General features: G+C 45.8%; 1 protein-coding gene across 11 annotated transcripts in view; it reads left to right on the forward strand.

Moving 5' to 3' along the window:
• The window catches only part of DTNB (dystrobrevin beta), a 199,838-nt gene that overhangs the window by 136,822 nt on the left and 48,113 nt on the right, over nucleotides 1-14,903 (forward strand). For 8 of the 11 annotated variants that reach the window (XM_062622632.1, XM_062622631.1, XM_062622640.1 and 5 more), the window contains one exon: nucleotides 1,440-1,460. The exons of the other annotated variants lie outside the window; for them this stretch is intronic. In XM_062622632.1, the coding sequence (XP_062478616.1) occupies nucleotides 1,440-1,460 (21 nt within the window). The remainder of the gene's footprint in view (nucleotides 1-1,439; nucleotides 1,461-14,903) is intronic. 11 annotated transcript variants of the gene reach the window in all.

Genomic DNA, 14,903 nt, shown 5'->3' on the forward strand with positions numbered 1-14,903 from the left:
TCTGCTCAGAAATGTGGAATTCTCTGCAGTCGATCCCAGATACCTTTATATCCCACAGTGCACAGTTGGGAAAACATCTTTTAGTACAGTGGTGAGAAGAAGCTGCTCTAAATTAAGGGGCAGGTTTTGGTTATCCTGCTCAGATGGGAAATAAATGAGGAAAGGTGGATAAGTCAGTTCATGGAGGTTAAGGCCAGAAGGAGCTTTTATTCTGTGAAATTTTTCATTCCATAACCTGAATTTCTGAGGAGACGTGCTTACCAGTGATCCTGCTGCCCCTGCACTGGCAGTCTGTGCAAAGCCACTGTCAGAGGGAACAATTCTTGTTACCCTGAAAAAGCTGCAACTGCTATTTCTGCATAGACGAGAGTCATCAAAATCATGCTGCCAGCCTTTCTTTTAATGCACAGTGCTGCTGCCTGCACCACAACAGCCATGCTTCTCCATACAACCAAGCCTGCAAGACGTGAGCCCTAAGGGCTTGTAATGGTGGTTATATCTATGAAGAGAAAATCTAGGAAAACTTCTGAATTGTGAAAGAAACTCTTGACTATGTGATATTTTGCTCATTCCAAGGAGCATTCATATAGTTGAAATAGCTGTGACTCCACTGTCCCAGAAGGGTCACAGTGTATGTTGTTTCAAAAGTGGAGAAATTCATTCATATGTCACCTTTTCTCATCTTTCAAATTAGTAGCGATCTATACTGACAAATGTTGCATTGCAATAATGGGATTGTTTTCTCTGCATCTTTTTCCTTGCATCTTTAGTGCTGAGGCTGCCCAGTTTCTTCCCTCCCATTCCAGACCTGGCTGCCTCCAGCTCGCTAATTCACCATTGTGAATCCCATCTGCAGAGGTTGTGGTATGCCCAGTGGTTAACAGGCTCTCTCTGACCAAAAAGGTGGTATTGTGCCTCTCAGGCTAGGACAGTTTGGATCTCTGTGATGGCAGATTTGAGCACACAGGGAACCGAATGCCATGCAGCGGTTGTGCACTCCAGATGGTATTTCTATGTGTTAGAGGGTGGTGGACTGATATTTTTGACCTTGAGAACAGCTAGAGAGGTAGTTCTGAGTACAGGGCAGGAAGAGAAGCCAGTAAAGGTCCTGCATAAAAGAAATACATCTGTTAGATAGCCTGTCCTATATCCATGCTGTCATATCCATCCTGTGTATTCCACTTTTGCCAACACTAAAGGCCATTTGAGATAAGAGTCTTCTTTTGAGCACGGAATAAATGACATCTTTGCTTTCCCACCACAGCTGTTGTGTCTAATGCCCTTGTTCCCTTTCATGTCTGCAGATGTTTCTACAACTTGCCATGTACTCTTTTTCCATTGGGTCTGTTGTGTATTTTGTGTGTATATGTTTCCTTTTCATATGGTAATTAATCTATCCTGTTTCTCTCTTCACCTTTTTCTTTTGCCAACATTTATAGGAAGAAGAGCAAAAGCAGGCAGTAAGTTGACTTCACTTTATAGGTGACCTAACTCTTTTTTTCTTTCTGCATGGAACCAATTTTATGTTAATTGGATTGTATGCAAATAATCTATGGGAATGTGGGGTCTTTCTCACTTGTAAATTTGAAAGCAATCTTCATCAGTTTCCAGTAGAGCATGTTTTTGTATATGTTCTTAAAGTTACTTGTGTCTCCCTTTCAAATTAAGTTTATTGCCATGGGTACACAACGGGTGGCTGTATTCATTAGTTTTGTATAGAATTGTGCATGACCATCCAGGGTTGAAAATGTGGATTCTCAGCTGGCTTCATAATTTATCTTGTTGGAGATTCTTTGGAGTATTTTACACGCTAAAAAAAAGCTTTCTTGTCTCTTCAGGAATCCTTTAATTTGCCTCCTTGCCACATACAAGTCCATGCATGAAAACTAATTAATGACTGAATAATATTTTGGGCATGGATCCATACCATTCAATCATGATATAGTCTCCTTGAATTAGTCCCAGTATGCTCATTGTAAACAGGACAAGTAAACTAATAAGAGACAAGAATGCATTTGCTTTGTTGCACATTTTCATTTTCTCTGCCCGCCTGTTACAATCCGAATCCTGTGTCGATTTTGGAATCCACTCCAGAGGGAGCCCTTTTGCTTTTCTTGAAAATAGACAGATGTTCAATATCTTCTCTCCAGCAGAACAAATTTTCAGCATTTTCAAACGTGGTTTTCTTTATACACATAGATTTAATGGAGATTAATCCCGTGTTTCTCATTGTTGGGGGTTTTATAAATGTTGTGTATCAGATACTCAAATTAGATATTGGATGTATGAATTGGAAATTCTAGTGACTTATTTTTTGTAAGGAGCTGTATATTTTTGGGTAGCTTCTATTGCTGAAATGCTTCAGGTCTATGTGTGCTGAAATTGGCTTTTGGTGACTCCCAGATGGCCTTTTATTAAAGTCCTGCCATCAGTTTAATAAGAAGATGGTGGTGTGTATCTTCTCTTGGAGCCCAGCTCATCTTTAGTTTATCCTGCCAGTGAAGTTTGCTGAGGAACCTTGCAGAAACTCTTTGGCTTAATGAAGGGACCAGATTGCAGCACGTGGCAGCAATCTTCAAGGAATTTCCTGGAGGAAGGAAAACAACCAAGGCACAACCATCCATGTCTTCCAAATTCTAAGTGTGCAAGTGGGATGCTGTATCATATGTCATTCTTTTACCCAGCGTCATTGCTAGGAGTAACCATCTGCATGGAAATGCAACATTATATTAGCTTGTTTTTCCTGTGCTGTTCATCTAGATTATGTAAATAGAAAAAGGGTAAATACGAGATCAAAGACAAACTTCACCCAGTTTTACCTCCTTCTTTCCCTGGAACATTATGTTCATAGGAGGATAAGAGAGCAAAGACTGCTCAAATAATGTCAACATAGTGACATTCTGTCCAGTCCTATTCTGTTGAAATCAATGACAAATAAGCCAAAAAGATTTGAAACTCAAGAATGCAAGTTTTGACCAACCAAAGAACACACTGTTGACCTGTAGGAATTGAAACTTTACATCCTTACATTTGTATGGACTGAAGTAGCTCGAAGTGGACTTGGAGCATGGATTTGAAGTAGCTTGGAATGCCCTACTCCAAATTATAAAGGTGCAGCCTGAAAAAGCTGGAAATCCCAGGATACAGTGCTCCGCTTGGCTGAGAAACACAGAAATCACGGAATACCTGAGGTGAAAAGGCAGCTCTAGAGATCATCTAGTCCATCCCCTATGCTCAGAGCAGAGTCAGCTAGAGCAGGCTGCTCAGGAATTTGTTCCATCATGGTTTGAGTACCTCCAAAGATGGAGATTCCACAGGGCAGCTGTTCTGTCTAATATGTCAGTGCCCTCACTGTAAGACAGTTTTTTCTTTATTTCACACAGAATTTCCTATATTTTCATTTATGTCTGTATTTCTGTTCCATTGCCTCTGGTCCTTTCAGTGGATATCATGAGAAGGATCTAGCTCTGTTTTCTTTGCTTTCTTCCATTAGGGATTTGCATGTGTTCATAAGATCCCTCTGAGCTTTCTCTTCTTGCAGCCGAACAGTCCAGCTCCTTCAGCCTCACCTCATATGGCAGATACACTGGTTTCTTAATCATCTTTTTTGGCTCTTCCTTGGACGTGCTGAAGTCTTTCTCCAAATCTTTCTTGCACTGGGTTGTCCAGAACTGGATGCAAGACTCTGGATGCAGCATCACCAGTGCTGAGTTTTGGAGGAAGATCACATCGCTAGGCCTGCCACCAGTGTTCTTCTCAATGCAGCCCACGATGCTGTTGGCTTTCTTTGATGAAAGGGTGCATTGCTGTCTCATGTTCAGCTTCTTTGCAGGACCCCAGCATCTTTTTCTGCCAACCTGTTTTCCAGCCTGTCAGCCATCAGAGTGCAGTTGATATACAGTTATTCCTTCCAGAAACTTGACTTTACACGCCTTGTTGAACTTGATGAGGTCCCTTTCTGCCCATTTCTCCAGTGTTTCAAGGCTCCTCTGAATGGCAGCACAACCATCTGGTGTATTATCGACTCCTCCCAGTTTTGCATTGTCTGCAAACTTGTTGAGGGTGCATGCTGTCCTCTCATCTGGGCCTTTCTTGAAGAAATTAAATGGTACTGGCTGTAGCATCAAACCTTGAGGCCCACCACTGGTAACTGGCCTCCATCCAGGCTTGGCGTGGCTGATAACAAGCCTGCACATCACACATTGTAGTGGTGTCTGCACTGTTCTGGAAGGTAATGGCATATCTCTGTCTTGAAGACCAGAAGAATTTATTGGACCATACACTGGCTTCAAAATGTCTTCAGGACCTCATGATCATTCATCTACTTGAATAACAGAAATACATGAATAAGGGGCTGAAGATCTGTGACAGCATGGGTTGAAGAAACACAGCCAGCGGAAGAACTTTAAAATTATTACCAAACATCCCAGTGTCCTTTAGAACCTCTACCAGTTTTGGTGACTCTAGAGTCACATCTTCCATCCCCATGTGTTTAAAACCCTGCAGTAGCTAGGAAAAGGTACCAATCTTCTATGTGCTCAGCCAGCCCTATCCTTGTGTCCACAGGCATGTGTCCTGGAAAAAGAAACTAGAGGAGAAGGGCCTAGTCTGGTTAGTACCTCACAAAGGTTTACAGCCTAATCCAGAAACAGCAGGACCATGTATGAGGGGAAACACAGAGCACCATCTAGATTCTGTGGAAGAGAAAGCCCAAGCGTCTTGGTGATCTGAAGTGAGGATCCTTTCAACCCTTGATGAGATGGATTGAGCATATGGTGGCAACATGAGTTTACATGAAGGGTTAAGGTAAATAGACAGAATAATGATCACTGGTTCAGGACTGACAGCACATAAGAGCAGTAACATCAACATCCTTTTTAGGAATCTCTGATTTCCCTTCACTGCTAAGTCTGACAATCCCCTTCTGCCTTCTTCATATTGCTAGTGAGATTTACAAAGATTGGTGGAAGAGGGTCTGCTTTCTTGACCATGTTCAAGCAAAAAAGTCTTCCTGAACAAAAAGCCATCTTGTTCATTCTGCATTTATGTGAAACGGCATACACTGTATTCCAGGGGCTGAAGGTGTTCAGGTTGTCGGGGCCATTTTGAATGTCTTGGCTATCATCGTGAGCTGGCATTTCACCTCATGCAGCAAGACACTAAACCTGGTTTGTTCATGTATCTGCAGCCAGAGTGATAGTGTGTCTAAGCATTGAGTGGAGATCTTTGTTGCTCCTGGGAGGCTAATAAGAAGTTACTTGGCTGCTGAGGTTACAACCAAGTGCCTACAGAAAACTGTGATAACTGATTTTAATCTCCAGCAACAAAGTGAGCAGAGTGGGATCTGAGAGACCAGACTCCAGTCACAAACATGTTCTCAGAAGGCCCAGAAGCTCTGTGTCTCTTGGCCAGTCTTGGTCAGAAAATCATGGCAAGCTATAAGGAGTTTGTGTCAGGAGAGAGCCACTATTTCTAATCCTGGTATTTAAAGAAAGCCCAATAACTTCTGTGTTCCATGTTCAGAGTTGATCTCCTATCAAGATTTTGAAAGTTTCTGTCTTTCCCATGCCGGACTGCCCCTTGGAATCAGTGTCCCCAGTCCTGGTCACACCCTTGAGGAGCAGTGCATTGTGTACAGATATTATTCCAGTAATGGAGTATGAAGCCACATGGTATTCATAGTTCACCACACTATTCTCTACTACTGCTAAGACTGTTGTGTCCCAGCTAATAAAGATCTTTGCCAGCGTAGATTTTAATTTACAACAGGATCGTTTTCATGTCACAGCTGGTGAGAGGCTTGAATAATCTGCTAAGTATTAAAACCTCTTTGTTTTATAGTCCAATGAACAGCCATTGGAGCTGTGCTGTTCAATATTGAGAAAAACGTTAAAGGAATTCAGAAAGATATACATCACATGTATGGTGTCTTTGGCGTTTAGAACAATTCATACAACAAATCCAGAGGAGCGTCAAGCGCTCGTACACGCACAAGAGAACTTCTCTAATGCCGAACAGGCACAGGAATGACTTCACAGCAGAGGAGCTCACATGGGAGTGTTTAAACACTGGAATGGAAATCTTTTCCTTTCAGAAGATGGTGGGAACCATATGACACAGCGGAGCAGATCGGGCTCATGAATTTTGAGGTTATGTTACCAGTCAGAAAAAGTGGACACTCTCTCACTCAACAGTCCTCATGAAGTCATGGAAATCATGGGAGGGTTGTTCCTTAACCCCATGGAGAGGAGTCAGGAGTTCTCACTTTCCTCCCATCATTCAGATTCAGAGTATAGAGATGATAGATAGCTTTCTGTCAGCTTGAGAAGTGCAAGGGCAGCAGTGCACATTCCTTTAATGAGGTGAACCACCTTAACCAACAGCTTTAGCAAAGCTGAGCCTAGGCAAGAAGCTAGGGTGATACCTATGCCCTTTCCCAAGAGATGTAGAAACCTGTTAGTGGGAAATTCCTAGCCCTAAAGAGCTCTGTAACAATTGAAGAAGTCTCATCATGTAGATATCCAAATCTCAGCCTGCTGTTCAGTTCTGCATCCATTTTTGCATCAGCCAAAGGTTCTGTACACCTTTCAGTGTGGATCACTGATGCTATCTGGGTGACTCCTGCCATCACATGCTGATGCATTTTAACGAAACTATGAAGAATTCCTCCTAATGCTTCAACACTGGAAGTCAGCTTCTTACACTGCATGGCCTCATTCATCTGCAGGGTGTGCCTTTGTCTCTGGGGATGATTAGCAGGCTCTCAGCATTGATGGGTTATGTCTTCCAGCTGTGTAGCTAATAAGACCCAACTTGCTTGAATGACATTCATTTATAATTGTAACTGAAAAACTTTTGTGCAATGAGTAGAAGACCATCTTCTGGAGGGTAGGATTGAACAGCCTGAGTAGCGTAGTGTAGAATAAGGCTAAACTGCCTATTCAGGTTAAATTTAAGGAAAGAACCAAATCAGGTTGCCTATTCTTGCAGCCTTAGATACCGTAAATTATCTTGTACCGGTGCCAGAAATACTCCTGCCTATGGTTCAACTCACTAATAAAGGAAGGCATAGTTTTAGAATAAGCTTTGAGTTAGTGCCTTCACAAAAAAGAGTCATATTCATGGGCTTCCTGCAGGATATCAAATCTGGAAAATCTCATGAGAGAGCCATTTAGATGTTAGAGATTTAAAGTCATGTAGGGAAACAGGCCTTCATACTTACAGAGTATATCTGTCAGCAGACATTTTGGAAAGGAAGGCTGGGTCTGTGCTGATACAAGATATCGGAGGTGAAGAAGACCTTACCCTGTTTTTTAGTTGGCAGCACTGCCCCAGCAGATGACTTTTTTTGGATATGAGGAGGAAGGTTTGGCAGGGAATAGCCGTGGATACATGTCAGGATTGCTTCTTTTGAAAGTCTGTTTGCTCTGATGGATTTCACTCTTCTTTGGTGGTTGAGTGTCAGGTAAGAGACGAATCCCAGAATCATGAGGTGGTGCTTCCTGTCACACTGGCAGAGAAGTGTAGACCAAGGCATGGAGCTGATGTCTGCAGAGACCTGGTTTCTGTCTGCAGAGAAAGAAAACCCCTCTCCCCACACCACTGGAGCATTAGTGAGTTCTCCAGGCTCACACTGCCCTCCCCAGCACGTTTTGCCATCTGTGTTGAGCTCGGCAGGAAGAGCTAAGAGGATTGAGCGTGGCTCAGTCAGCAGCAGAGCAAAGTAGATTGCTGCTTTTCTTTCTGATGCAGTGTCTAGCAGATAATGGAGGCCGAACACTGTGGAAGTCTGTCAGAGCCTTCCCGAATAAACACAGACCAACAGTGGCTGGGTCTGGTGGCTTCACATAAACCTGCTGCTGCAGGGGAGCAATGGAGAGGTGCAAGAGCCTCTCCTGATGCTTGCCTGGGGACTGGGTGGCCTGGTGCTGTCCATCCAGGGGGATTTAGTCATCCTGTCCTATGTCAGAGAGCACATAAACAGCACAAGAGAGCAAATGCTGTCTAACGAACTAAAACAGTAGAGAGCACTTAGGTGTTTTTAATCCTGAACTGTACTAAACAGGGATATTTTCCAAAACTGCAGTTGAGAAAGTTGTCAGGGAGGAGCGTGGTTTTTCCTGTGCTCCCACTGTCCCACAAAGAGGTAACTGCCATAAGGCAGGACGGTTTCTGCAGAGTCCCGCTCCATTCATGCCTTCCCTGAATCACATTCCTCTGTACTTAATCATGTTTTGGATTGCACAGCTAGAAACAGGCAGGAGTTTGTTCAGTTTCTTGTCTTCCAAGTCCTGCCTTCGCTGAGAAACACACGTGTGCCAAGTTCCAACTTTTAAGCCGCTTCCATTTTTAACAAAGCTCTGTGTGAAAGCATTGCGGCCACGCTTTGGACTTGGGGGGAAAATGCACTTATCAGTTTTAATGTACTTCAAAACCAGCTGAAGGGGTTGGGTTTATTTTTTAAACAGCCCCTTGCTCAAGGAGCTGCCCAGCATCTTCTAGAGATTTCTGTTTACTGGGTGCTTTTTTGTTTTAATGTATGTTATTTGTGTAAAGAGAAACAGAAATTAAGCAGTGTCAGAGCATTTACAGCAGGATGTGCAGTACTTGCAGCAATTCCTATAGATCTATTGTGGGTGGTTACAAGGAAAGTCAAAGCTTGGTCATGCGTCATGTGTGCTCATAGGGCTCCAGGAGCTCTGAGAGCTCATTTCTGTATTCAGTGTATTTTCCCCTTCTTTACGATGTCCCATTTTGATAATAACAAATTTGAAACACAGCGGCTGTAGGAGAGCAGTGTCCTGTCTCGGAGAAGGCACATCTGCACCCCTGGACATGGCAGCTCTGCTGTCTGCTGACCGTGCTGGCTGTCGGCTGTAGTGGAAGGGAAGGTGTTGAGATGTGTTTCAGTTAGGTGGAATGACCAAGGCGCTGGTTCACACATTGCTTTGGATTGGATTCCTACCTGCAGGCTCCTGAGTTGTTGCAGAAATTATACAGGCATCCCATCCCAAGAGACCCTCTGCCTAGGGGAGTGGGGGCAAGGGGCACAGCTTTGGAGGGAGGTTGTATGTAGGAAACTATACAAAAGCTGTATATAATTATAATGTAGCACTTGTTTTGTAGGTCTCTTCAGGAGACAGATTAAATACAGGCAGTTCTCCCTTATTTCTGCAGTGGGCTCGGAGTGCCTCAGGCACCAGAAGAACCCAGGTCTTGCAAAGGTAGAGGCAGCCTCGTGTCCTATCACTGTGCCAACCTCCCTAATGGAGGTTCTGCCAGCTCCAGGATCTCTAGAAGATCTGGTGGGGTGCTCCTGCACTGCCCAGAAAGCCCAGAGTCTCAGGGGCTCCTTTAAACTGACAGAAGGGAGATTTAGATGAGATACAAGGCAGACATTTTTCCCTGTGAGGATGGTGAGACCCTGGCACAAGTTGCTCAGAGAAGCTGTGGCTGCCCCCTCCCTGACAGTGTTGAAGGCCAATTTGGATGGGGTTTGGAGCAACCTGATCTAGTGGGAGGTTTGGGGGATTGGAGCTAGATGAGCAAACCTGGTCTTGACTGATCAAGAGGACTTTGTGGATGGAGCACTCTGTAGACAGATAGGAACAGCCTCACACTCTCAGGCCCTTGTTCTCACGGGGGACTTCAAGCACCCTGATATCTGTTGAAGGGACTGTACAGCCTGGCACAAGCAATCCAGGTTTCTCGATTGTGTGGAAGACAGCTTCCTTGTGCAAGTAATAGAGGAGCCAACAAGGAGAGGTGCCATGCTTGACCTCGTGCTCACCAACAGGGAAGGGCTCGTTGGAAATGTGACGCTCCAGGGCAGCCTTGGATGCAGCAATCATGAGATGCTCGAATTTGAGATCCTCAGGACAGTGAGAAGAGCGTGCAGCAAGCTCACTGCCCTGGACGTCAAGAGAGCAGACTTTGGCCTCTTCAGGAACCTGCTTAGTAAGGTTCCATGGGATATAGGCCTAGAGGGCAGGGGGGCTCAAGATTGTTGGTTGATATTCAAGGATCACCTGCTACAAGCTAAGGAGTGTTGCATCCCAGCTAGAAGGAAGTGCAGCAGGAGGGCCAGGAGACCTCCTTGGATGGATAAGGAGCTGCTGAGGAAACTCCAAAGGAAAAAAGAGGCTTTTCCTTCCTCATGAAGGAAAGAGGGAGGCCGTTAACCTGGGAAGCTGGGAATTAGTGACAAAAAAAAAACCAACAAAAGAAGGAAAAGGACAACCAAAAGCAAGGGGCTTCCCCCTAAATCCCCCGTCCCCACACAGAACAGCTTTGTTGTCCTGCAGGGGGCTGATGAGGAAACGTACTCGAGCCAGAAACAGCCGGCTGGTGTCTTGGTAAAGAAGATCTCTACTGGTGCTGCCAGCAAAAAGCGGCGGGTCGTAGTAGTAGGGGACTCTACACTAAAAGGGACAGAAGCACTCATCTGCCATCCAGACCCCGTCTCAAGGGAGGTGTGTTGCCTACCGGGCACCAGGGATGTGGCAGAGAGGCTGCCTGCTCTAGTAAGTCCCACAGACTATTACCCACTCCTGGTGATACATGTGGGTGCTAGGATATAGATAGTAGTAGCCTGGGGACCATAAAGAAGGACTACAGAGCCCTGGGGGAGGTGGTTAGGGGCTCTGGAGCTCAGATAGTCTTTTCATCAATTCTCCAGGATACAGGGGAGGACCTAAAAAAAGCTAGGAGGATTGGCCAGGTTAATAAATGGTTAAATGGGTGGTGCCATAGTCAGGTTTTGGGTGTCTTGAACACGGGACCCAAGTTTGTAGGCCAGGTCTAATGGGGGCTGGTGGAGCTGGTCTGATAAAGAAGGGGAAGAGCAGTTTTGGTAGGAGGCTTGCCAGACTGGTCAAGGAGGCTTTAAACTAGATGTGTTGGGCAAGGGGGGCATCATTCCGTCCCAACACACCCAGCCAGTTGCCAGAACCTATAATAAATGCTCGGAGCAATGTAGATACATTCCAGCCGCTCCAGCCAATGAGCCGGCTTCATTTAGAGCTCGGCTCAGATGCCTCTATACAAACGCCCGTAGCATGGGGAACAAACAAGAGGAATTAGAGATGTGTGCACGTCTACGGGGGTATGATATAGCAGGCATCGCAGAAACATGGTGGGATGGCTCCTATGACTGGAGTGTTGGAATGGAAGGTTACAGGCTCTTTAGAAAAGACAGAACTGGCAGGCGGGGAAAGGGAGTTGCCCTTTATGTTAGGGATAGGCTGGAGAGTATGGAGCTCTGTCTGGGGACAGGTGAGCAGTTAACAGAGAGTTTGTGGGTCAGGGTTAAAGGGAGAACAGCAATGGGAGACATCACTGTGGGGACCTGTTATAGGTCGCCTGATCTCTATAGAGTGCTCTGTGGATGAAGCACTCTATAGACAGATAGGAAAAGCCTCACGCTCGCAGGCCCTTGTTCTCGTGGGTGACTTCAACCACCCTGACATCTGTTGGAAGGAGGGTACAGCCCAGCACAAGCAATCCAGGAGGTTCCTCGATTGTGTAGAAGACAACTTCCTTCTGCAAGTAATAGAGGAGCCAACAGGAGAGGTGCCATGCTTGACCTCGTGCTCACCAACAGGGAAGGGCTCGTTGGAAATGTGACACTCCAGGGCAGCCTTGGATGCAGCGATCATGAGATGCTCGAATTTGAGATCCTCAGGACAGTGAGAAGAGCGTGCAGCAAGCTCACTGCCCTGGACGTCAAGAGAGCAGACTTTGACCTCTTCAGGAACCTGCTTAGTAAGGTTCTATGGGGTACAGCCCTAGAGGGCAGAGGGGCCCAAGATTGTTGGTTGATATTCAAGGATCACCTGCTACAAGCTCAGTAGTGTTGCATCCCAACCAGAAGGAAGTGCAGCAGGAGGGCCAGGAGACCTCCTTGGATGGATAAGGAGCTCCTGAGGAAAATTCAATTGAAAAAAGAGGCTTATAATAAGTGGAAGCAAGGACAGGTGGCATGGGAAGAGTACAGGGATGTTGTCCAGGAAGCTAGGGACCAGGTTAGGAAAGCTAAGGCCCAGTTAGAATTAAACTTAGCTAGAGGTATTAAAGATAACAGAAAGGGATTCTACAGGTACATAGCAAATAAAAAACAGACTAGGGACAATGTGGGCCCCCTCAGGAAGCTCTCGGGAGAACTGGCTACCCTGGATTTGGAGAAGGCTGAGGTTCTGAATGGCTTCTTTGCCTCGGTCTTCACTGGCAAATGCTCTGACCACACCACCCAAGTCCTGGAAGGCAGATGCAGGGACTGTGAGAACGAAGACCTTGGGCCCACTGTAGGAGAGGATCTGGTTCAAGACCATCTTAAAAACCTGAACATGCACAAGTCCATGGGACCTGATGAGATCCATCCATGGGTCCTGAAGGAGCTGGCAAATGAAGTTGCGAAGCCACTGGCCATCGTATTTGAGAAATCATGGCAGTCAGGTGAAGTTCCCGATGACTGGAAAAAGGGAAATATAACCGCCATTTTCAAGAAGGGGAAAATGGATGACCCGGGGAACTACAGACCAGTCAGTCTCACCTCTGTGCCTGGCAAAATCTTGGAGCAGATTCTCCTGGAAGGCATGCTAAGGCACATGAAAAACAACAAGGTGCTTGGTGACAGCCAGCATGGCTTCACTAAGGGGAAATCCTGCCTGACCAATTTGGTGGCCTTCTATGATGGGGCTACAGAACTGATGGACAGGGGTAGAGCAGTTGATGTCATCTACCTGCACTTGTGCAAAGCATCTGACACTGTCCCACACGACATCCTTGTCTCTAAATTGGAGAGACATCAATTTGATGGATGGACCACTCGGTGGATAAAGAACTGGCTGGATGGCTACACACAAAGAGTTGTGGTCAATGGCTCAATGTCCACCTGGAGACCAGTAATGAGTGGTGTCCCTCAGGGATCGGTGTTGGGACCGGTCTTGTTCAACATCTTCGTCGCTGACATGGACAGTGGGATTGAGTGCGCCCTCAGCAAGTTTGCTGATGACACCAAGCTGTGTGGTTCAGTTGATACGCTGGAGGGAAGGAATGCCATCCAGAGGGACCTTGACACACTTGTGAGTGGGCTGATGCCAACCTTATGAAGTTTAATCATGAGAAGTACAAGGTTCTATACCTGGGTCGGAGCAATCCCAGGCACAGCTACAGGTTGGGCAGAGAAGAGATTCAGAGCAGCCCTGCGGAGAAGGACTTGGGGGTGTTGGTCGATGAGAAAATGAACATGAGCCGGCTTCAGTGTGCACTCACAGCCCAGAAAGCCAACTGTATCCTGGGCTGCATCAAAAGGAGCGTGACCAGCATGTCGAAGGAGGTGATCCTGCCCCTCTGCTCTGCTTTTGTGAGACCTCACTTGGAGTATTGTGTGCAGTTCTGGTGTCCTCAACATAAAAAGGACATGGAACTGTTGGAACAAGTGCAGAGAAGGGCCACAAAGCTGATCAAGGGGCTGGCGCACCTCCCATATGAACATGATAGGCTGAGAAAGTTGGGGCTGTTCAGCCTGGAGAAGAGAAGGCTGCATGGAGACCTCAGAGCAGCCTTCCAGTATTTGAAGGGGGCCTATAGGGATTCTAGGGAGGGACTCTTCATTCGGACAAGGGGTAACGGGCTAAAACTTAAACAGGGGAAGTTTAGATTGGATAGTTCTTTACTGTGAGGGTGGTGAGGCACTGGAATGGGTTGCCTAAGGAAGTTGTGAATGCTCCATCCCTGGCGATGTTTAAGGCCAGGTTTGACAGAGCCTTGGGTGACATGGTTTAAAGTGAAGTGTCCCTGCCCGTGGCAGGGGGGTTGGAACTTGATGATCTTAAGGTCCTTTCCAACCCTAACTATTCTGATTCTATGATTCTGTACCATGATTTGATGACAGGACAGGAGCATCATGATGTGCCCCAACAAATAAATGTGGAGATTGTGGGAACTGCTTTAGAAATGATAGCTTTGCTCAGACTTAGCCTGGGTCTGACCTGCTGGGACTAGTAATCCCATCAGAGCTCAACTGCTCCCTGCAGGACTGCAAGTACCATCACACAGCACTCACTTCTTAGAGCCCAGCATTTGTTAGTGGGGCCACCATGTCATGCCAAAGCAGTAGTCAGAATGTAAGATCATCATATATTCAAGCCTGAATTTAACTGTGTTAAGGTAGAGGTGCCATGGGAGCAGTGCTCGAGCTGATAATCACCACCAGATCTTAGCTGTTTCGCATCTTTGACATGAACAAGTTGTAGTGTGGATGATGCCCCAGAGACCGCAGAGTAAGAGCAGTATCTGGGACCTCTCCAAGCATGGGCTGTTGGTTTGGGCCATACTAACAACAGCTTTATTCTACAAGTGACTTAATATGAGAAATCTTGCTTCTTGGCAGTTTAGTAATATTTTTCAAATACCCAGCTATATTTGTCCAATACCCAGGGTTCAGCTTTACAATATGCTGTCTTTGGCAGCAAAGGCAGCTTGAAACATTCCTTTTCCCGTGCCAATATTCCCTGCTCCATCGTTTATGTTCGTACAGTTTTTGAGGGTTCAGACTACAAATCAGAGCACTGAAATTGTCCTACTTACACACAGCATTCCTAGAAAAAAGGTGAAGCCAGAAGCTCTTGCGACTTACCCTTCCATTGATCTTGCGTCAGGTCTTCAAGAAATGCCAGTCCAAATGGTAGAGCCTGGAAGAAGTTCCTGAGGTTGATCTTTTTTTTAAGCTCCTTGGCAGAAAATAGGTAGTGAGCACCTGTGAGTCAGGAAAGGGGTAGCAGCAGAGACTTCACAGTTTCTGTAACAGCGGATCAGAAAAAAGGTTATAAATGTTGATAAGCAATGTCTCCCCAGAGGCAGTGATTATTTAGAACCTTGAATTCAGTGCTTAGATTTATCCT

Source organism: Pezoporus occidentalis, unplaced genomic scaffold (assembly GCF_034315485.1).
Source record: "Pezoporus occidentalis ecotype Australia unplaced genomic scaffold, CSIRO_AGI_Poc_V1 ctg244, whole genome shotgun sequence".
NCBI classification, from domain to species: domain Eukaryota; kingdom Metazoa; phylum Chordata; class Aves; order Psittaciformes; family Psittacidae; genus Pezoporus; species Pezoporus occidentalis.